The following is a 24,465-nucleotide window of genomic DNA, read 5'->3' on the forward strand; positions in this document are numbered from 1 at the left end:
ACAGTCTAGCCTGGTGAAACCACGATATCCTGTTAATACAGAGTCAAGGAGAGCTGTCTCACCATTACTGAATACAAAATAACTGTGCGAATGCAGATGACAACCCCCATGAACAGGAAGAACTAATAGATACCTAGCGACAAAATTTCGAGATAGCCCTCACTCGAACAGGCATGCAATTTGCAACATGCACACCTTGTAGGTTCAGGTAATGTTAAGTTGCTTTAGGTGAACGTTAACATATCTTGCAACGAACATGTTCGCGCTGTCTGTATTCAGTTCGTTACTATTTAAATTGAAATGCACCAAGATAGTGGAGGTGCCGTCTAGATAACGTCGACAGGAAGGCAGGGTGCATTGAAACAGGGGAAAGTTTAAAGCGAGGGAGTGTCCGATCGCCCCACCACTCACGCCGACGACCCTGCTTCGAAATTTCGCCGACGCGCAAGTTTTGCTCTTTCGCGCACAGCATTAGTATTCGCCATGCCTGTGCTCGGGAAGACAAAGAGTGGCGCCCGTAGACATCTCGGCGGCGCTGTCAAGACAAAAGGGCGTCTCCAGCGCGGACGCGTCCTTGAGGAACGACCTTCGGGCCACGCGCCGCTACCCCCTCGAAGGGTCTCTTCCCCCCCCCTCCCCCTCCCCTTGACAGTAACCGCCGCAGACTGCAGCTGGCTTGGGTTAAGTGGAGCTTCTCAACCACGCAGACTTTCTTTTTTCTTATTCGTTGGTCTCTATTCCGGAACGCAACGCGCAATCATTCAGCCGAACAATCTTGCGCCATCACTGCGCACGAGACATGCATGAAGGCGAGCAGAAAAGCCGGCGGAAGCGCTCACGGCTCGAACTAATAGGAGACAGAAAATCAACCTGGTGTGGCGCTTTCTCCCGTTATTTACTGGCTGCTCACAAATACTATTGGTCGCTGATAGCCCCAAACCGATCACGCGTCCACGGATGCACCCAGCACGAGGTGAAAACAGGTTTCAAAACAGTGCAACGCGGCAAAATATGCCGTGGAAGAGTCCACGCGGTAGTGACTGGAACTGATTATTATTTTTTATTTATTATTATTTATTGATACTGTTGACCCTCGCTTGAGGGTCGTTACAGGGAGGGAATACAATGTACAACAATGTACAATTTTGCACAACATACAAAATTCATATATCATAATCATCAAGTTGGGTGCTCCTGACAAAAGATGTCGATAGAACGTTCGAACTTGTGCACGTCCGATTGCTCGACAACTTCAACAGGCAAACCATTCCAAATTTCGATCACATCAGGAAAAAAAGAAAAACGAAAAGCATCAACACGTGACTCGTAAGGCTTGATGGATCGTGTGTGGTTTGTTCTCGCGCTCCGTTTTCCCGGAGGCTGAATATATCTATTTGATTTAATCTTAAAGTGCCCTTGAATTATTTGAAATAAAAGCTTTATCTGATCATTACTGCGAATGTAAACGAAAGATAATCAAAATGTTAATTATCCGACCTTTTACGATTATTCCAACTTTCATAATATATCATAGGGGGAAAATAGTGCGGCTGAAAGTGTTGCAAATCATACTTTCCGCATTACATGTAGCGTCCGGTTCTAGTGATGAAGTGCGTAAACTGCGAGGTTCAACGTCACGAAACTCACCAGTGCACGTTAAGAGGGAGTCAAAGCGCAGCACGCGAGCGTTTTTTCCATACAGCCCTCACGACTATGAAGTGCACTCAGCTCCAAAGACATACGGCGTTATTAGCACTTTTAAACCCGCCAACTCCACAATCTTTAAATGATTTTGTATACAGTGAATGAAAGCCCGCTACTGCCTTGTACGTATACAGTACTATAGCAACATTAGGAAATGTACCTACGCGATATTGCATTAGCGCGTGCGAAAAGTAATTTCCTGTCATTCATGAGCGCGACGTGGTAGATTGCTTCTAACATATGTACGACATCGCATATTTTGCTATAGAACGTATGCTCCGCGCCATAGATGTATCTGCCGCGGGGGGAGCAAGAGGAGCACTTGAACCCCGCCCCCCTGTCAAAAGTGTGTGTGGGGGGCAAAGTATGTCATTTGCCCCCCCCCCCCCCCCCCCTTCCCACTTCTGAAAGCGGGCACTGACACTTTCGCCTGCACGCTAGAAAGTCCATTAAAACTACAGCTGAAGCTAAACGTTCTTTCTTATAGTAGAGTGGCCACGTAATTAATGATTTTCTTTACTACGCATATTCCTGCTTGGACAACGACGACTGTCTTTTGTGCCTTCTCGGGACGCCCTGTAGCGGACGACGCGCGGGGTTGGCCGTATACACACTCGCGTTGCGGAGAACCCCGGACGCTGGGCAGTTCCCGCTCTAACGAACTGTCAGCTTGTGCAACTTGCATCATGCCTAGTTTTTTGGGACCTCTATATACGTATTATAAAACACAATCAGCTTGTTGCATGTAATAGGCGGGTGAAGGGGGAGGTCCGGATAAAGTATTTTATTCAGCTGCGCCCAACGACTGGTGTGCCTTATATACGGCCTGAAATAGTTGAAAAATCGAGTGCTGTGCCTATATAATCTCTGTCCATTGCAGCGTTGCAGTCTCATTATCTTATCACGATCAGAAATCTAATCAAACCTCTTACAGGTATAACTGTCGAATTTCATTATGCAATCACTACTCATCATATACTCGTGAAACTGACATTGGTCGAACTTGCAGAGCCATTTCAATAGCAATAGAACACTAACTTGAATTTTTTCTGGAGAGATGTGTCACATCTGACTGACGATTTCATCTTAAAGCTGTTTCTAAATAACAGCTATACTATTACTTGGTTCCCGGCAGCAGCAAACACTGCAGATATTTCGTATTTTGAAAAAATGAGGACCACTTTTGGGTGATGTGTACCGAAAACTTGCAGTGTACTGTGGAAACAGTGCCTGACTGGTCGCTTTATCCCAATTTTTTTTCGGTGCACGAGAAATCCCAAGAAATGCTGTGCACGGTGTTTATATTCATTCGAAGTACGAAGCAATGTTCCGAGTGACGTTGATATAAGTTTATTCTGTGTAGGTTCATTACAACTTTTGTGGAAAGATACTCACTGAAGCGTTCCAAGGTGTCATACTGCCGCTCATCGGCACCGACTACAGGGAGGAGGGGCCTTGCGGCCCTGAGTCTTCTCTGGAGTTTTCCGGAGAGGGCAGAACCCTCCTGTCCCCCCCCCCCCCCCGGCGATGCCGAAGCCTAGCTCCCCCCCCCCCGCCCCTCCCCCCACCACACCACACACAGACTCATAAAATGTAATTACCAGAGTTTTGTCACCCCCGTCATTTGAGGTTTCTTTTAACTTGCCTCGACCTTTTTACTTAAAATTTCAATTTTGGCTAATAACTTACTGCATCATTGTTGGCACGGACGTGAAAGGCTTTTAATTTGCACTTTTATTTTATTTCTGCGAATCTTGACAATAGGATGACAAGCGCATTAGAAGCACTAGCGGCGGCTGACTGATCCGTATTTTCTCACTTCAACCTTGCTTTAAGTATCCACTGTAAACACCGTGCACATACATAATATATTTAAATATACACACATGACAAAGTTTATTATATTTTTCGAAAGAGAAGGAGGTGGCCAATAAAAAATAACTTCCAAAGGTATGGATAGCTTATGCCTAGAGAATGAATATGTTGCTGTGTGTTCACCTCGATTAAAATGGCTTTACGTGCTTTTTTGACCCTGGGAAAAAACAAGCAGACCTCAGTGGCCCCTTTGGCAGAGTCTTTTATCAACGCTATGTGAAATGCACGTGAATGATATGTGTCTCAGTATTGCTTCTCATTCCGGTAAGTAGTGCTAAGACTCATGAAAAAGATCTTCTAATTATTTACCACATTTATTAGGGATGGAAACATCGTCACTTGCACGCAGAGGTCATTAATGTATGCAGGGTGTCCCAATTAACTAGCATGCACCCAGATTTGAAGAAAAAGAGTAATTGAGTTTCTCGAAGAAAACCTAGTGCATATTGTTTCCGGTACAGTGGGGTACCTGCCAGTAATTTTTATTCATTACTGAGGTTTAATTGGGTGATTGTAAATACTTGTCTAACTCAAGACGTACTATTTTATTTATCAGAGTGTCAACGAGGCATTTGTAGGCACAGCCAAGGGACAGCTAATTACGGTATTTTCAGCGACGCATTGATTGCGTACAAATTTTTTCCGACTGATGAATAAACCCAGCGAAATATGAAAAATACCACGTGACTGCACTCCCACCCGCATCATAAAGCAGCTCCCTCGAACAAGCCCTCTCTGAGTTATCCAGAACGAAATGCAGGAAATAAAGAAACACATCGTGATCGAGCTAGTGCCTTATCTGCCACGCGCCGACTGAATTAACACGTCGCGTTTGGCGTTAGTTGGAAGCAAGCTGTGATAGCTGTTGTCTTAGCGTAGATAACGTGCACGGATGGTTTTGTAATTTTTTTATCGCAAAACCTATCACCACACAATCGAGTTGACAATGTCAATGCAAAGGTTTTGAGGGTGCATTTTGTTTCGTCTCAGTAGCCATGTCTTTCTCTAATGAGCAGAAGGAAAACATGATCATTGCCTTGGGAGCTGCCAGTGGCAACAAGAGGAAAGCCGCAAATATATAACACTCATGGAAGTGTGGCGGTAGACCAGAAGCACCGACTATCATAAGAAATTGTGAACTATATCGCATGAAACGGGCTCCTTCCCCGGCTTGCTCTTGTTGAGGATGAGGATGTTCGCCATCTGCTCCTCGAATGCCCCATATGCAAAGACGGCAGCTAGAACAACAGCTACACTCCATTGATCCTCACCGGCCTTTCTCACTCGCAAAATTGCTGGGTCCATGGCCTTCGAAAATAGCACAGCGAAAAGCATTTCATGAGCGCACTTGAACATCTTTATGAAGAAACAGGCGTCCTTGCCAAGTATTAAGTATGCACTGAATAATCGCACGATGTTGCTATAACGTTGTTCTATCTGTAATTATTAGTGCTTGTATATTACGTGTTACACTTTTCTTTTCCATTCTGTGCGTGAATTATTTTAACACTGTGTAATTCCTCATCTGTTTATATGCTCATCGAAGTCCATATCACGGCCGTTTGTGTGTGTTTGTGACTTTGTTTACGAACTCACTGGAGTGCAACTCGCATTTGACTATTATGTGGTTATGTTCACGGGCGTATAGGACTGTGCTGTGGATTTCAGACCGTGTGAAGTGATTTCTTTTCATTTTCCTACATATTTTTTATATTTTTGTTTCCTCTATGAGAACAGGAGTAGCCGTCAGGATTAAAAGGTGATTACGTCTCTTTCCTTTATTTTCATTTCAATAAAAAAAGAAATTACAAAAACTTGAGACAGACCTGTAGCTTCCAGAAACAGCGGCGGAGGACTCTGAGTCCTAACCTACGCACGGATGTTCTAGCATTTATGGCCTCGAACACTCATAGTAGTGTGCGGGACGTGGCTGCCCAGGTACGAATTTCCAAGTCATTAGTTCGAAGGGTTCCAAATGACTCGGCCTTTCAGCCGTAACGCGCTCAACTGCGCGAGTGCTTGGAAGGTAGGGACCTGCGAAGTCGTCTAGTTTTCCCGAACTGGGTCCTTACAAACGCCGATGAGGCACTGGGCTTGTTGAGCAACATCATGTGCACAAATGAAGTAAATTTTTGCAGAAACGGCCAGGTAAATTTGCATAATGCACACTATTGGAGTGACTTCAATCCACAACGGTTAAAGCGCACAAGGCACCAGTACCAGTCGTCGTTCAATGTGTGGGTCGGAATTTACGTCGGCGCTATAATCGACCCCATCTTCGATCACACACTGACTGGACAGCGTTACCTGGACGAAATCCTTCAAGGAGTGGTGGATCAGTGTCTCAGCCCGTCACGTCTTTCACTTCTGTGGTATCAGCAAGATATGGCACCCGCACACAGCAGAAGCCGAGCACAAAACTGGCTAGATGCGACTTTTCATGCGCAATAGACTGGAAGGCCCGGGCCTGTAATTTAGCCGACTAGGTCACCTGACCACTCTCCATTCGATTTCTTTCTTTTGGGTTATGTAAAAGATCGTGCCTATAGTGATCGAAACGGACGTCAGATGAGCTCAAGGCAAGGATAACGGATGTCTGCCGCAGAATTCCAGCGTCGATCATTAAGAAAGTAACTGAAGATGTGATAAAGCGGACTCAGTACTGCGTAGCTGCAGAAGGGGACCTATTCGAGCCCGTCCTCTAGGCAGCGGCTGGTGTTCAACGTCGCTTACGAATTCATAGATAACAAGGGCACACTGAAATCCTGATGGTCCTAAATGCGTATGTATTTCTATCCTTACCTAACGGAAAAACCGTCCCTCCGTCCGTCCCGTAAGACGATCGTTTTCAGCATAGCACCCGCAGCAGCGAGCCAATTCACCTGCGTGCTGCCTCTCGCTTCAACGCCAACGAAGCGGCGAGAACACAGCACTCACAGAGCTCTGAGCACATGCCGCACTCCTTCGCAGACAGGCCGCGCCGCCGCGCCAGGCGTCAGCCGTCGCCGGAGCACGGTTGATCACGGTTCGTAATGGTTCAGTGTACCTAATAAATGTTGCATATATTTCCTTGGTTTGCTACATCTTCCTCGTCATTTCATCCCACGTCCACATCCGCTGCGGGCTATCTATAGCGCCAGTGAACACTGATTATACGTCGTCTCGTGCAAGTCTTACTTAACAGTTCGGTGTTGCAACCGCGCTTCTCCGTTTCACGGTTCTTTCGCGATCGTTCTCACAATTATACGAAACACACCTGCATTCTACCACGAAACACGACGTCAGTATATAGTGCGAAATGCTTACGCATCCTTTAGGTAAATCCCAGAGAAGACTCTGCGTGGATTCTTCATTTTTTTTATTCACGCGTGTGTGTGCAGACATCCTGATTGCCAATTGGATTCATTTAGAAGTGGTACATTTACTTTCTTCAACGAATCGGTTCTGCCTTTTCCTTACACCTGAGTCGCTTCCCGTTCTGTTTATTTCGGTTTTATTCTTTTGCCACAAACCTGTCTTTGCAGCATGAATACACTCTCAGGAAAAATAAAACCGTCTCTTAAATTTGGCTTTGGTCCGAAGCAAGTTTCTGGCGCGAAATAATCAGAAAGTGGTTTTGGCACGTAAAACCCCATAATTTTTTTTTAATATAGCTGCGCCCGCACTCTTTCGATGCGGTGCGAGCAAAGCCGGGATTTTTGAAACTTGCTACACCTATCACATTCCTTCTCACATTTCGTGCGTAATCAGAGCGGCGCTTCGGCTGCGGAGTCAATGAGCTTTTGTTATCTATGTGATCAGTCGGCCTTGAGAGACGGATAATAAGTGTGACGTATACTATAGAAATGAGAGGAGGGAGTAGCTGCGAAGCCGCGATACCTGTGTTGGTGCTCCTTCCGCACCATTATCAAGGTGATGCGCTGTCTCTTCGGGTTCGAGACAGGCAAAGCAGTTGCTTTCAATCAGCTTAATTGAGGGTGTTGCATTATGATGCGGGTAGGAGAGCAATCACGTGCTGTTTTTTTTTTTAAATTTTCATGGGGGCTTCTTTACCAGTCGGAAAAGATTGTACGCAATTACTACGTGTCTGAAAACATCGCAGTTAAGTGTTATTTGGGGGTGCCTACAAATGCCTCATTGACAATTCGATAATTACGACAGTGCTTCTCGAGTTAGATGATTAATTATACATTTTCTAAAGTTATGTGGTTTAATGTGCCAAAACTACTTTCTGATTATGAGGCATGCCGTAGTGGAGGACTCCAGAAATTTCGACCACCTGGGGTTCTTTCACGTGCACCTCAATCTAAGTACACGGGTGTTTTCGTGTTTCGCCCCCATCGAAATGCGGCCGCCGCGGCCGGGATTCGATCCGCGACCTCGTGCTCAGCAGCCCAACACCATAGCCACTGAGCAACCTCGGCGGGTAATTATTTATAATTACCTAATGAAATCTCAGTAACAAAAAAATTACTGGTGGCTGCTCCACTGTACTGGAAATAATATGCATTAGGTTTCCTTCGAGTAACACAAATGCTCGTCTTGGTGCATGATAGTTGGGGCCCCCTTTATAATTACCTCAGCAACTGAAATGATGCCAAGCCGGATTTACTCGAAATCAGAATCAGCAGCAGTCATGGGCAGCAGCGCTTATACCGCGGACTTATAGAGAAAGAAAAAGAGAGAGGGAGATGCTGCAGTTTCTCCGGAAAAGCGAAGCGGTATTAGTGGCAACGAACTATAAAACAATTTCGCGAAGGAAGATTACACCACCTAGAGACACCAAATTTTCGGTGGCGCGAGAATACACGTGCTGTGAAATTGAACTGTCCTACTATGAAGTCTTGCATATGCTCATATAAGGCCCCCAACTTCAGTGAATAATTCTTTGAGGTCACACGAAGTTTCTTCACGTGCAATTGCATAGATGGTTATATATATAAACGAGAAGAGAGGGGGTTAACCGAGGGTCCCGATTTTTATTAGTCATATCATAAGAAGTCAACAAACACTGACACCAAGGACAACATAGGGGTAATTACTTGTGCTTAATAAATGAAATAGAGAAACGATAAATTAATGGAAATTAAAGTTGATGAAAAAGGCTAAAATCGGGACCCTCGGTGAACCCCCCCTCTTCTCGTTTATAACTTAACGAGGGTCTCGAATCCGGCAACATTGATACCTTCAGGTAGCATGTGTGGGGTTTATTGACCAGTTGCCTTCCCTCAAAAAGATCATGTTCTCGTGACGCCTGCGGCAAAAAGGACGTTCCACGTCCGCCGCCAAGTTATGTGAGTGGTGGCGCTGGCTAACACTCCCAGGGTTCTACTAGGACGCATGCATACCCAAGAAAGTGGATGGGGAAACAGTGCCGTGGTAGCTCAATTGGTAGAGCATCGCACGCGAAATGCGAAGGTTGTCGGTTCGGTTCCCACCTGCGGCAAGTTGTTTTTTCTCCACTTTATAATTTCCATAAATTTATCGTTTCTCTATTTCATTTATTAAGCACAAGTAATTTCCCCTATGTTGTCCTTGGTGTCAGTGTTTGTTGACTTCTTATGATATATATATATAGATATCATCATCATCAGCCTGGTTGCACCCACTACCCACTGCAGGGCCAAGGCCTTTCCCATACTTCTCCAACTATACCCCGGTCATGTACTAATTGTGGCCATGTTGTCCCTGCAAACTTACTGTCATCCGCCCACCTAACTTTCTGCGGCCCCCTGCTACGCTTCCCTTCCCTTGGAATCCAGTCCGTAACCCTTAATGACCATCGGTTATCTTCTCTGCGGAAGTACGCATCGAGACAACAAACGCTACTCTAAAATACATAACCGATAAATATACGTGTTGAAGCGCCATGATCCCCGTGATAAACAGAATTGATTTATGTAGTCCCTTTCTTCCGCATTGAAGCGAACGGCTTTCTATGCTTCTTTTGCCAGTTTTCGTACTCGAACGGGCGCGTTCCCTTCTAGACGCAGATGTCGCGCGTGAGCTTTGTGGTGCCTGAATGTTTAGATGTAGTAGTCGCGGTTTCTCCGCTGCTGCCGCTAGATATTCGGCATGCACGCTTCTTCCATGGTTGATGCACTTATCATATACTAGCAAAACTGTTTGTGACTGTATAGATTCACTTTTCGTATGGAGCTCATTGGCCGCAGATTATGCGGTAGCCTAGCTTGGTGAGAAATAGTCCTAATTTTAACGCGACAGCGTTAGGGCTCCCTGTCGCAAGAAAGCCGATGTCGGCGTCGGACGTAGCTTGGCGACAAATCATCTCGAACCGCAACCACGCAGGCCCTCCGCGTGGCACAGATGCGTTACTGAACGAATTGAATTCCCCAAAGATGTACGTCCGAAAAATCATAAAGTACGACCTATAAACACAAGCTACAGACATGGTAGCGTCAGAGTTTAATTTGAATGTACCAGATAGCATAATTCTGTCACGCGAAAACTCAAACGCGAACCCGTTTTCCGAGCGGCGCGGCCCGCTCGGTTCTTTGCGACACGGCACTGGTTTCCGCGCACCCGCGAGAACGCTGCGGTTGCCGGGATGCGTGACAAGCAGTCAGGGATCTTTGAATGCTACCGCGTTCCACTATTAAAGGCGAAGCTTAAGCGCCCTCCAATGTTTTAACGCGACAGCGTTAAGGAGCTCGTGTCGCAGAAAAGCCGGTGTCGTCGGCGTCGGTGTCGGCGTCGTCGGCCGTGAGCGATAAATCCCAGCAGGCACTTCATGAATAAAAAACAACTTGCAAGATGGGCTGGGTGGGAATCGAACCAGGGTCTCCGGAGTGTGAGACGGAGGCGCTACCACTGAGCCACGAGTTCGATGCTTCAAAGCGGTACAAAAGCGTCTCTAGTGAATGCGGTGTTGCCTTAGAAACGAGCTGTTTCTAAGGCGCAGGCGTGTGTCGCTTGCTCAGGCGCACATTCCGTTGCCGCGCCGAACGCGGCGCTGCTTGACGCTCACCGCGTCCGATGCGGGGCGCGTAGTCGCTGCACCGTAGCCCACTGTCTTACACCCCTTGGCGGGTCGACGGGAACGCTGTCGCGTTCCACTCTTGAAGGCGAAGCTTAAGCGTCCTCCAATTTTTAACGCGACAGCGTTAAGGAGCTCGTGTCGCAGAAAAGCCGGTGTCGTCGGCGTCGGTGTCGTCGTCGGCGTTGGCCGTGAGCGAAAAATCCCAGCAGGCACTTCATGCATAAAAAACAACTTGCAAGATGGGCTGGGTGGGAATCGAACCAGGGTCTCCGGAGTGTGAGACGGAGGCGCTACCACTCAGCCACGAGCTCTTTTTTTTCTTTATTTACTCAGCCACGAGCTCGATGCTTCAAAGCGTTACAAAAGCGTCTCTAGTGAATGCGGTGTTGCCTTAGAAACGAGCTGTTTCTAAGACTCAGGCGTCCGTCGCTTGCTCAGGCGCACATTTCGTTGCCGCGCCGAACGCGGCGCTGCTCGACGCTCACCGCGTCCGATGCGGGGCGCGTAGTCGCTGCGCCGTAGCCCACTGTCTTACACCCCTTGGCGGGTCGACGGGAACGCTGTCGCGTTCCACTCTTGAAGGCGAAGCTTAAGCGTCCTCCAATTTTTTGTCTCAAGCATTTATTTTCAGTACTTTCCTGTTCCAATAATTTTTATTTCTTATGTATGTGTAAGCCACATACTCGTGTTTGTCATCGACAATTTAATGAGACGTACTGCAATAGAGCCTTGTGAAAACGAAGCCGTCCTGAAAATCTATTCGTTTCATAAGTTTCCCTTAACAGAATGGTCCCACAAAACTGTAAACCTACTATTCCTGGTGCACCCATATATCCAAGACACAAAACTTTAAATGAATATGCATTAAAACCAAAAGGCTCGCGAGAGCGATATTTACTTCGTTGGCATTATACAGTGCGCATTGCAGCATGTGCTTATGCTTAATTCATCCAGTGATTGTTGCTTGCCTGCGCTCTGCAAACCTGTACGCCATGAAAAATGACCATTTCATCGCGCTCGATAAAGAATGCTCCAGTGCCTTCATGTTGAAAAAAGAATGCACCAAGATATACAGGCGGTCATCAGCTGCATCATGTGTGGACACTATTGGTTCTCCTGGCTTCTCCAGAGGCACCTCGAATACTTCATAAATTATTGTTGTGTCAGCCCTCCAGGTATGGCCGTGTCATTGTATAGACGCTCATGTATTTCTTACGACAATATAAACGCACATGTTATTTGCCCCTCGTGTAACTGCAGATATTTAAGTGAAACCGATATCGGCTATACCATTAAGCCGTGTAGCAAGCGTCAGTGGTGGCTGTACACAAGTGTGGCTTAAACAAATTTCAGGTTTGCGTTAAGCGGATCTTTCTTTTCGTATGGTCTGTGGTAAGCTATCCAAATACTTGTACATATACCTCATACTCAGAAATTGTGCTTAGCCAGGTTCGTTTTAACGTTAACCTACCCATATAAATCACCTCGATAAAACATTTTTTCTCAGGTTTATGAAAGTTCATCTTTGTTTAGTGTTCTTGCTTTATTTCTTTTTTATTGCAGGTAGGCTACATTATTGCAAAATTCATGTCCAACGACGCGTTCCTCACGAGGGCTCTTTGCGGGGCGGGCTACAACATCGTAAGTGCAGCAAAAAATGCTCGGTTTGAATGAATGAAGGAATGCCACTTTCTGCCGGCACAGTCCCTGAAAGGGCTGTCTCCCTGTGGGTGTGGTGGCGCGGTTGCGGGCTCGGAGCTCCAGAGAACTCGCCCGCTGTCGTGGACAAATGAAACGCGAACGGAACGCTCCAGACGAAGGCTACAACTTCGAAAGCGTGAAAACCTTAGTCATAGCACAGTTTACTTCGCACAGTTTACAGCGTTGTACGGCATCCATGAACGGATTTAGTTTTGCATTCGGGCTGTCGTTTGAACTTGTACTCGCCCGCCTTCCATATTTACGCAGTAGTTCGAGGCGTCATTGAGGACCGAAGGATATCGATTCTGTTTTCTTCCCACAGAGAGAACATAGGCTTGTTGGGAACGAAACGCTAAGTAAGGTGTCCGCCCTCATTCTCCGTCGAGGCCGTGCCTAGCAACGATTCTTTTCGTTCCGTCCCGCTCGTTTTTTGTCATCCCTGGTGGATATCTCAGCAGCGAAAATTTATGTACATACGAGTTGCGTGTTACAAATGATGACTATGTCACCATAAATATTCTATGCAATCTGATATCTGTTATGCTTGTCATTGTAATTGTTATTATATTTATTATGTCTCTGTTATGCAAGCTATGTTATGCCATCTTTACTCATCTGCAATCTGCATCATATTATGTACTTGATTCACAGTACCACGTCGTTTAGGTACTGCCGACGTTGGCCCAAGGGTGATTTGTGGCCAGTGTTAAAAGTGTGCGGGTAATTAGGCGCGCCGAGGGAAACTGACAAAGTTATTTTAATTGGTTGTTGCTGTAAGCAAACGGCTAAGCATTTCAGTTTGAAGCTTTATGGGAAACGACTTACGCTTAAAGCAGGTTGCTGGAAGCACAACTTCAGAAGAGTTGAGTTAGAGAGCCTTAATTGCAAGTCTTCAACGCCGCCGGCGCTGCAACTCTGGCGCGGCGCCTGTGGAAGTGGCCAGAAGGGGGCATGCGTGAAGAAAGGAAAAATAGGGAGCATGACATCTGACGACGCCTCTACTCTGCCTTGAGGCTTAGCAACGGGTTGATATACTCTCGGGAAATAGGCCCTGCATGGTTGCCGGACACGGGGAAAAGAAAAACAAAATACTTTTGTTTTACCTTCCATCACGTTGCTGGAGCTCCATTTCTTGATTTATGGTAGCTTCTAGTGACGCCTTTGTCACTCCTCTCCCCCATACTATACGGTGAACTAGAAGAGGGCCAGGAGAGAACTACATCGAACGCAGAGCAGTTATATTTATAGGCGATAATTCACGTGGTGAGCGCCTATTTCCTCTCAGCATTTCCTTCCTACTTCTTTAATAATCAGGCTTTAAAATGTTCACGCCATGCTCCCTCATAGTATTCTGCTTGATTCTTGAGTGTACAATGGCCGAGAAAAATGTTCCCCAGGCAGCGGAAAGATATTATCGGTGGGAAAACATTTGGAGCAGGGAGCGCTGGGCTCGAGTCGCCTGCAATAGCCGGGAACATCGGCTTTTTGTCTCAAAATCTGCTTTGCTGCAATTGTGTTTGCGATTTTGTAAGGTCGTAACAGTGTATCTGGGTTTCGTAAAGTACGTATTATGCATGTTTCGGCGGTGACTCATTAAATGTTAAATATCGGATATTATAGAGACACAATGATGCTTTTCGCTAGCCGAAATTCCAAACAAGGGCGGACCAATGGAACCTTGTTTAATTAAGGTTCACCCCCTAATAACTATATTTCTTTAATTACCAACGTTAGGCCGCCGTTGGCAATCAGAAGTTTGTCGCTGAAATATCCGTGCTGGTCTGGAGTTTATTGGTCACAAATCACCACAGTCGTGGTCCATCTTTTGTGACTCGAAGGCAGCTCTTCTGTATCTGCTGTCCATTTTCAACCATGGACTTAACGTGCAACTAGTCGCAGGCATTCGACTACTTCACCATCACGCAACCGACAAAGGGCACATTATCTGCCAGGGGATACCGGGTCATTCCGGAATTTAGGGAAATTACAGTGCGGATGACGCTGCCCGATCGGCTCACGCTGGTATCCATATTGTACCAATGCCACTGTCGAGAACAAACGCAGCCACAAGGCTTCGCTTCCTCGCACGCGAGCTTACGCAGACTCTGTGGAACACCAGTGAATTCACGAACGCACGTATCCACAGACTAGATCCACGTCTGCAACTCCGTCTTCCACCAGGGTTACCACGAGCGGAAGCAAACACTTCTGTGCCACCTGTGGGTCCGCGTGGCATTCACGCGTACGCCTATCCCTTCCGCGTTGGAATGACCGACAGCCCTGCTTGCGATAACTGTGGCTGCGAGGAGACGATCGGGCACCTCCTCTGTGACTGTCCTCATTCCAGTGCCTCAAGAAAAGTACTCGCGACCGAGCTCGAAAAAACTGGACGATCGCCCCTTCACAGAGGAAAAAGTTCTAGGATATATACTGGTCCAGACAGGTTTCGGCGCTTAAGGCTTTAAGGATTCTGCTCAAGTTCTTAAGGGCTTGCGAAATGTGCGACCGGCTTTGAATGTTCTGGCTTATAGCATCGCGTTACTGTGCGACTTCTTCCCACTTTATTTTTTTGTTTCTCTTTCCTTTTATTTCCTTAACCCCCTTCTCCAGCATAGGGTAGCCAGCCGGTACTTACACTGGCTAATCTGCCTGTCTTTCTTTCCCTTTTGTTTCTCTCTTGTAGCCAATCGGCATTTAAATGGATCAAAAGCCTACTTAAAGCAAGGCGGCACGAAGAATCCCACCATATCTTGCGCACGGAATCGAAACCGAGAGCGACATGAGCGCGAGTAGGCCATGCCTTTAAATTACGTCACATGGCAGAAGCTGAGCCGTGAAACAAAAGCGATAAAACAATGCGAATAATGGCGAAGACTGCATGCCGTGATTGGCTAACGCTAGCTGAGATTGCCTTCGGCGCTCCGCCTGGTATGGCACGGGTTGTATTACGTCCCCAACATCACCACGTGACGTAACCTTAGGCTTGAGCATGCGCACTCCTGACAGTTTCAGTTTCGCACGCAAAATGGGGTACAACTCCCCGTGACAGCGTTGTAAATAAAAACGTGTTATTCATTGTTACAGGGTATTTGTTCTGAGTGTGCATTAGCTATGCGAACGTCCAATTGGCATCAGCGGCCTAACGCTAATAATTAAGGTTAATTAACAAATCTTAGTAATTGTGCCGCTAGATGTCCCATCATACGTTTGTATTTTGTCCTCCCTCGTTGTGAGCCTTGGCCAGCAAAAGCCAACATTGTGTTTCGAATTCCCTTAATAATTAGACACAGTCGCCGCTGAAGCACCCAGATATATGATTCTGGTTTCAATCGCCGACCAATCTGACCTTGCTTTCTCCTTCGCTTTGGTTCTTTGCAGGACAGCCTTCTGAGATTGTTTTTCGCGGTAAGTTGCCATATTTTTACATACTTTGACGAAATCGCAAGTTTTCTCCAAGCGCTATAAAGTTTAGCTGCATAAATTGCAATCATCCAGCCTCACGCATCGTAAGGTAAATGAAAATCTAGTTGTAATGCTGCACGAAACGCTGTGGCAATGTCGAGGCACCGCTTCGGCAATTAATGTTCCGTCAAACAGTGGTCATAGGAGGTTGTGGCACGGCGTTGGCTATGCGTGGCCCGCGGCCGCTGCTTTTCCTGTGCTGACAGCTCGAATATTCTGGAAGCAGTTTGTTGGTATTTGTTTGCATTCGTCTTGACCACTTGCTTTCAGCTCAAGTAAGCGAAGGAGAAATTACGATCTGGACGCGCAAGCCACCGAATACACAACGAACACATACATACATGCATATTATCAATAAAAGAAATAAAAATAAAATAACAAACAATTTTTTTTTCTTTTCTGTAATGTTTAGATTCGATTGTACAACCTCGCGACCAATGTAATCTGTTGTCGCGCTCTAGTTGGACTATTGTAGTACCAAACTGTTCATTGACGTACTGAAGTTCTCTTCAGTCGTCTTCCGAGCCCCGCTAGCGCTTCACATCACATAATGTCATCGTAATGTCACGTTGACAAAGGCAGCGAAAATGATCACACTTCGAACTATGGTGCTCTCGACGCCTTTTTTTTTTTTTTTTTCAGGATGACTTCATGGGGGAGCTGAAGACCGCCGAGCGAAAATGCCAGAAAGAGTTGCTGTAGCGATTCGTGGCTCAGCGCTGCTTCTTCCGTCGATTAAGGGCAGTACATGCCTGCGCACAGCCCAAATGTTACGCGCAAGTTCGCCACTGCTCATCTACGATGCGCCGAACTGTGCAGCGGGGCTGCTGCACGCAGGCGTCAAATGGGAGCTCATCGAGAGATCGTACTGCGGATGGAAGACCAGGTTTTCTCCTTGAAGGACGCATCTGTGCGACTACGTGCCACATTTTGAATTGAAGTTTCGCAGCAGCGACCGCGTTGATCCACTCGCTTTAACTTGATGTGGTGAAACGAAGCAACGCAGCGTAAACAGGGACAAGCCGGTGTTTGTATTTATTTTGCAGTATATATGCTTGCGCTGTGTGCGGTGTTGGGCTTCTGCTTTTGTTTCTTCATCGAGGTAGCGTAAGCCTCGGTTTTATGCTGCTGGGATGCAGGCCCTCCCGTATAGACGCTTTCTTCTTTTTTTTTATTTGCACAATGACAACCCTAGGGATACAGGCGTTCGCAAAAAAAGTACACTATAGAGTACGTGGATTATTGAGAGAGAATGGGAGAGAAAAGTCTATTTATTAAATAAAAATGAAGTCGAAGCCCCAAGTCTAGGGCCGCGATGGCGTTACTCAGTGCTGTTCCGATAAATTCCGCCAGGTCCCGGACAAATGGAGGCTCGATTCAGTCGGCTAGTCAGAGAAGGGGGTCAGCGGAGTGCCTGCAGTTTGCTTCATGGCTCGTTATTTCCGTTGAGCGCAAGGAACCGCAGGCAAAAGGGCACCATTCCTTTTTTTTTTTACTTTTTAAACTCTTTCTTTAAATAGAAGCATACGGGCGCAGAATTTTGTAGGAAAAACTAGCTAAAGCTGGGCAATTAAACAATGCGCTGTGATAAGAGGGCAGACGAGAGACCTGTTGTCCTTGGTTTTTGATAACGTTAACAGAAAATCCTCAAGCCGTCTTCGTTGGTTTGACCACACCATGCACAGGAGGTGCTCTTTCATCAGGCGAGATTCGGGTGCTAGTTCGGAAAAGTCGTAACGATATTTCAAGGCCATCCGGACTTAACAGATCGTCGTATCACACAGAGCGTGTTTTGTCTGCAGAATGATCCAAGCCTTTTGCCGTTAACATGCACTGTCTAAACTCTATATTAAATGGCTTTTTTTTTCTTTCTGTGTTTTTCTTTTGGCGGTCGTCAGGGTACATATTGGGAAAGAAAAAAGTGAGCTGCGATTTACACCACCCACACTCACACGTATCATGCACTCAATGAAGTATCGTGCATAAAAGAAAAGCTAAAAAAAATGTCGCGCACAACAAGAAAGCTTTATGTTGGCCGGGATGCGAATCCACACATTACCCGCCAGCGTATACTGAACAAGCGATTCGGATGCAGATGCTATGTAGTTGCACATTATTTTGTGCTCAGTACCATTTCCTTGCATACGCATTTCTGCAGCGAATTTGTTTCTGTGTGTAAGTTATGTGCAATAAAAGCTTTCTTAATTGTTGCCTCTTCATGTCCGTGCTCAGCCACTTCACCTTATAGATTCACATACAAGAAGTGGACACGATCTGGAAACTGTCAAGCGACAGCAACATAAAACGCTGTAAGCAGGTTACGCCAGCCGAGGCCAGTTGCCCGCGAGCGTCACTTGCCTGCAGCCAGTGCTATGCACTCAAACGGCGGCACGGGCCACTTGAAATACGATCATACGCAAGCAAAGTTATGCTCGATCATTTCACGCGGCCCTTTCTTCATATCCACCTCTCTCTTGTTTCCCGACAACGCGCATATATAAACTGAGCAGTCCGCGTGTAAGTTTACACGTGTCGCGCGCTTTGCAGAGTGCGTCGCGCATGTATAACGAAGTCCGCATGCGAACTGCGCCCCAATCAGGCGAGCGCTTCGAAACTCGCCGGCCCACTTTGCAACGGCGAAGTATGCTTGTATTGTTTTCGTAAGGCGTAACGATGGGCGAGCTGGTTCTGCGTTATCTCGACCGGCACGCGACAGAATACCAAGCGACGAAGACGTCCCTGCCGCCTTGGGTTGCGCGCTGGCCGAAACAGTGCTCGTCGTCTCCGCAGAGGCGACCACGTTGTCTGCTGGACACGGATGGCCAACAGCCGAGCGGGCGTATCCACAACGTATCGCCGTTCTAAACATGCGCAACAGTTCTTGTTTATTTACACAATTTTGGCGGCTTTCACTTCAAGTTCCGCGTGCTTGTCGCGAACTCGGGAGCTGCACCAGTCTGGGCGATGCAGTCGTGAACACGCCAGGCGGCGGGCGTGTTCTCAGTCGTAGTGGCGCTCGGTGGGCACGAACTGCATGCCCAGCTCCTGGTAGGCCCACGTTTCGCAGCTGCTGTCGCTGCGGCCGTACCTGAGACTGCGAAAAAGATGTCGTGTTATAGCACTCCTCCAGTTTTCATGCGAAATATGCAAATTTTATGGCGTTATAGAGAGCCACGAGCTGTTTAAAGTAAGTCAAAGAAGTACTAAGTCGGAAAGATTCAGTCGAGCGTTTTCAAAACGGCGGTGACCGCATGAACGTATATAAAGTGTGTAGTTGCTTCTGTTTTCGTTTCACCAAAGCTCTCGCCTGTGTCAGCCGTTTATTTTCTTATAAGTCGAAGCTTGCAACTGTCTTATCCTTCCTCGCTAGCAGCTTGCTGCTTATCTTGTGAATGTGCTTTCTGACATGAATCACGACTTGTTGCACCTCTCTGCGTCGTCACTCTCCCATACGTCACAAGCTAGAACCTAGCTGTTAAGCTTTTCCACCAGTGTTTTGCCTGTGCCTTGAAGATAGCGGCTTGCTCTAAAAAGTAATGTCGAAAACAATTTCGACTGCGACTTCCGAGTTATCAAATAACGAGCATTTTCTTTCATAGCTAGGTACCATCCCTCACCCCATCGCGTCTTTTCCCGTTAACATAACCACCTTGATTATTTATAAACACTTCCTGCCAGCGTTCAAACATCGCATCAAATCATTTTATTAGATAATGCATGGCAAACAGCCTCGTTAGGACCGGAAGACTGTTTATAGAACAGGAGCGCCGACGTCCACGGCAGCTGCTGCGGCATGCCATTTTATATAAGCTATACATGAGTGGCTGAATCTTATGACGTCGAGCATTCGTGACCATATGATATTCTTACTTGTAAATTTGTCTGGCCAGTCTATATCTCACTTTTTCAGCAAGAAAACATTTCCTTCTAAAAGCTCGCAATACTAACTTATTTGCTCCTGAGCAATCACTGTGACTATACTTAGGCAGATGTCCGAACAGGTGAAGCTTGAGAATTATCTATAGTGCGCTGAATTATCGACCCAGGAGCGTTTCTGCATCGCTCCTGCATGTATAGTATTGCGGCACGAAAGCTCCATGCACCACGAGTGTCGCCTGTACCCCTTGTCAGTGCAGACAGGCTTGCGCACTTTCCGGATGCAGGGCACCTTGATGACGTTGAAGTACACGTTGCCTATGGTGTCCGCTATGTGGCTCTTCGCCCGCCGCAGGCAGTTGAGGAAGTCGCGGTCGCAGTCACAGTGGGATCTGCGTAACCGAAAGAGCACACGTTTGCTTCAAATACACGAGGGGCTCGAATTACCGTGAATTGAGCAGGACGTGAAGCAACATGGTGCATTTTCGAAGCGCTGTGGCTTCGAAAAGGAACACATGAGGGTTACCATCACGTTTCTTTTAGGAAAACAAAATAAAATGTGATGCGCACGCACACACGCACACACACTGCTGGCATTGAACAAAGCATGTTCTATTCAGCAGTCATCGCGTGTTCTAAATGGTTGTCTCTAGTTGACTGTTCCGACGACCAAGTGACACGCTGCCACAACAAAATTTTCCACGTGAGTCATGCTTAAAAGATTCAGCGCTCTCCGCACGACCACGTGAATATAGCCTTTCTGATTATTCGCATTTCTGATTTCGTGCAGCCAGTGGCATTGTGTCAAGCAGGGCGCAAGACCATCTGAGCACACGGCGAGCGGCATTAAATTCATGCACGGCGGGTAGTGCAACTTCCGTGCCACTCTGAACAATGGCGCCCCGACGTCTGTGGACATAGCAAGTGGGTCAGCTAGCTAGATCATCGTGTGTGTCGTATATGTAAGTGAATCGATGTCACGGTGTTTGCTCGATAAGGACACGCTTGAGAGAACGCGATGCATGGTATGGTATTGTCGGTATATGGCACACGGAGGAAGGAAACGCTATGGCATAAGTTGCTGTTCACATGGCGCGGAAAGTGCAAGGAACGACACACGGCCGCTTCTCATTTCCTTATTATTGGTAAAACTGCCTTGGCGCATGACGGTGCACTGGCGGCTATAATGTTCCCGTGTACATATTTATGACGAATAAAATTTGTTAGATGTCGGGCGCTGCGCGCAGTCACCCGTCTGCCTCCCTCCTGTCCGTTCCGCGCTGTGTGATTTATGCCTTGAATGATGAAAGGCGACCACTATATACTTCCCAATTTATATTGCGAGGAGAAGCACGTCAAACGTGGCAGTGCTCTTGCGATGTTCGCGCTCTGTAATCATACCGCTCGGCTAGTTTCTGGCTATAGCTAAGCGGCGATTATGGTGCTATTTAGGGGACACGATTGTCGCGAGTTCAATTTATATATGCACAGCCATCCGTGCGCCTGCCTTTTCGTCGATGCTTGTTCTTTCTTTGCCTAAATAGCCGTTTTTCTCGCAGAGGCATGTTTCACGACTGAAACCGAACAGCACTCGATGATTGTGATAATGTCATCTCAAGTGAGCCTGCCTCAATAAAATGATGTACAGAAGCTTGCCATAAATATTTCACAGACGGAGTGCTGGCACTCAAACAGAAGTTGAATCGTGCTCAAATCCACAAAAGGCTGAGCTTCAGAGTGTAAAACCGGCGCTTCAGTTAGTAAACTGAATAAATTAGTAAAATACAATCAGGTGACAAGGCAACCTGTTCAGATGCAACTAAACTATTAAATTAATGGATTGGTGTATTCTGAAAGCAACGTGTCCTATGCTTACAGCGAACTATTAGAGGGCGTCCAATAAAACAGCCATTACCTTAGATTTCTTATATATCTTAAGATTAAGTCTATATTGTTGAGACCAACTATAATTACTAACAACTAAAATGAATAATTTTGAAATTAGCTTTATCCGCCAGTCAGACAAAACATTCAACTACATATCATTATCAATTTTCGCAGAATGGAACGTTCACGGAGGGCATTTCAAATCGTAGTTGACACGTGGTCTCCTGCTTAATTTCATAAACTGCGTCATTCATTGCCCATTCACGCTAAAAATGCCGCGCGTTGCCAAAACCGCGCTATCGTGTGGTTTTTTCGTAATACAGAATACATATCGTAGTAAGGACAAATAAAAAGTTGGGACAGGACAAGCGCTGTAGGTTTCGGCGCGTTGGTTATTTATCGTATTACAGAAAATATAGGGCATTAAGGACAAAGCACAAGTGGGGACAGCGCTTGTGCATTCTCAACTTGTCATTATTGTCCTCACTGCGCTACGTTTGCTACATTAAGATGAATATGGCAGGCCCAAACCTATTCCCTTTTGGTAAGGTGCGTTTTTCTCGAGGAAATGCGCTATTTTATAGTTAGAGGATACTTAAAATACAGACACCGCATTAACCAGATACCGTGTAGATAAGATGGCGAAACCGCTTGCACTGCGAATTCCGTATCTCATGAATGTGTGGCTTCGTAGGGGCTGCGGGGTGTCACTCACTTTGTGTACAAGGAAAAGTTGACCAGGTCGTATCCTGTGCGGAAGGCCTTGAGCTTGACGGGGCAGTGGTCATGTGCTCGACAGCACACGTCCACAGTCACGTGGGTGCCCAGGTCCTCGTACGAGGACGCGATGTCCCCGAGGCCGCACCACTTGGTGCCTGCATCACACCATTCCAAGGGTATCAGTGAAGCGCGAACACCCGCCACGTTTGCCGCTAGCGGACAGCCCTGTCGCCGTGGCCGGGCGTACGCGGGGCAAAAAGCTCGCCTCCGGGGCACCGGCTGCTGGTCTGCGAGTGCGCGGCAAGTGGTGCCCGTTTCGTCTTTGCCGGCACGTTACATAGAATGCGGGCAAACGCCGAGTGCTTCAACCGTGACAGTACGCTGACGAAATTAATATTGCTTTGAAGACTTGCCTTTGTAGCAGGGCTTGCTGCTAGGCTATAGTTTATTCATGGTATACAGTGGAACTAAAGGTGCGCAAAAAAGGACCCGGGCAACACTAAATAACACAAGCGCTTGTGTTGTTTAGCATTGTGCGTTCCTTTTCCGCGCTCTTTTCATTTTACTGTTTGCCTAAATAGGCCTACTCCCTTTTTCAAGTGCATCATATAACTTGAGCAATTTTAGGGAGTAGTAAGTCTGCGCATAAAGGCACACCGTTTCAAATAAACTTGTCAATACCATTTCTTTGCTTTTAAGAAGAGCAGATTATCGCCGAGTAATGAAAAAGAAAACCTAACTTGGAGCATCGGTCAACAATAACCGTAGGCAAAATTGTGCAGATCACACACACTGCGAGCATCTATGTTATGTGAAGCATTTGGCAGGTACCTGGCTACCGAGCATTGTTAGGGTTTCCGCAGAACAATACCAGGAGGACCAACGAGTTCCTTTAAATGGAGAAGTTGTGTGTGAGGGTCGCGAGCGTACGTGTGTGTGACGACAGCAGAAGGACGACAACCACGTTGTAAACGACCGTACACGACGGCAGTGGCATCATTTCTACGCCGGCCATTCGACTCGGGTTTCCGTTCTACGCTAGTGGACGAGCGTAAGCGAAAGAAACGTGGATGGTGACGTCGCCAGCCACTACGTGTTATACAATCTTACGTACATGAGACTATCTCATGTCGTGTATGTTAAAACGATGATGTGATTTGTACATCGGCGAAATCGGCGAATAAATGTTAAAGCTTCATTAACTTGGCCGATCATGAAATCTTTACAGCGTCATGCAGTTTCCACGTAGAGTAAGCTGCTGCTACGAGAAAAGTAGTGGGCAAAGCGGGCCGGTCCCGGAGACAGTGCAGTCGGCTTAAAGCGCGAGCTGCCAGAAGGAAAGTGTGCCAAGTGTTTCAAAGAGCTGGCCCAGTTTGGAAGGACAGGAGCACGCGCGGCTACGGCTGTTTTGGCCTCAGACCTTAGACCCATATCCCTTACCTCTTGTCTTGGTAAGGCTATGGAGCATGTGGTTCTCAATAGGCTGGTTGACTATGCCGAAACCAACCACCTCTTCCCAGAGACAATGATCGGCTTTCGACCCAAACTCTGCACCCAAGACATACTATGGCAAGTACAGAATGATATCCTTAACCCAGCGCCTATACGCGCAACTCGAACAGTGTTAGCATTGGACATACAAAAGGCGTTTGACAATGTCTCACGTCGAGCCATTCTAGAAAACGTATCCAACATGAACGTAGGTAAGAGAACATGTACCTATATATTACCACATTCCTCAAAGGGCGTACTGCCACCGTAAACATAGGCGATATTGAAAGCAAAACCATAGAGCTCGGCACTAGAGGTACACCACAGGGAGCAGTACTTTCTCCTTTCCTCTTTAATACCACCATGAGTTGCCTATCCCGACAGCTCAAAGAGATTCCTCATATCAGGCACGCCATCTACGCCGATGACGTAACGATCTGGACGTGCACTGGGTCGGATGGAGAAATTTCAGAATCACTGCAGGCAGCGGCTGACGCAGTGCAGAAACACGCTCGCAACAATGGCCTCAGCTGTTCGCCGAAAATATCAGAACTGCTCATAGTCCGGAACAAAAATCCCGAAAATCCGGCTGCCAATATGCCCGTACACATTCAGGTGCAGGTAGGTGGATAACCGGTCCCACCCGTTCCTAAAATCAGAGTGTTGGGATTGTGGACCCAACAAAACACGCACAACCAAGAAGCCGTAGCACGAATCCAGCCTACAGCTGGATAATTACGAAACCTTCT

At 46.9% G+C, this 24,465-nt stretch overlaps 2 protein-coding genes across 3 annotated transcripts in view; one reads left to right on the plus strand and one right to left on the minus strand.

Annotated features, from left to right (window-relative positions):
- Positions 1-17,952, plus strand: part of LOC135898454 (uncharacterized) — a 41,084-nt gene extending 23,132 nt beyond the window's left edge. For both annotated transcript variants that reach the window (XR_010563337.1, XM_065427377.1), the window contains exons 3-5: positions 12,143-12,220; positions 15,659-15,685; positions 16,385-17,952. Coding sequence is in view for 1 of the 2 variants with exons in the window: in XM_065427377.1 (XP_065283449.1) it covers positions 12,143-12,220; positions 15,659-15,685; positions 16,385-16,444 (165 nt within the window). In the remaining variant the exon portion in view is untranslated. The remainder of the gene's footprint in view (positions 1-12,142; positions 12,221-15,658; positions 15,686-16,384) is intronic.
- A 458-nt stretch (positions 17,953-18,410) lies between these two features.
- LOC135898455 (uncharacterized) overlaps positions 18,411-24,465 on the minus strand; it is a 30,231-nt gene continuing 24,176 nt past the window's right edge. The window contains exons 3-5 of the mRNA XM_065427378.2: positions 22,221-22,380; positions 19,864-20,010; positions 18,411-18,836 (exon numbers count right to left, since the gene is read on the minus strand). Coding sequence (XP_065283450.1) covers positions 18,743-18,836; positions 19,864-20,010; positions 22,221-22,380 — 401 coding nt within the window. The 3' untranslated portion in view covers positions 18,411-18,742. The remainder of the gene's footprint in view (positions 18,837-19,863; positions 20,011-22,220; positions 22,381-24,465) is intronic.

This window comes from Dermacentor albipictus, chromosome 2 (assembly GCF_038994185.2).
Source record: "Dermacentor albipictus isolate Rhodes 1998 colony chromosome 2, USDA_Dalb.pri_finalv2, whole genome shotgun sequence".
NCBI lineage: Eukaryota > Metazoa > Arthropoda > Arachnida > Ixodida > Ixodidae > Dermacentor > Dermacentor albipictus.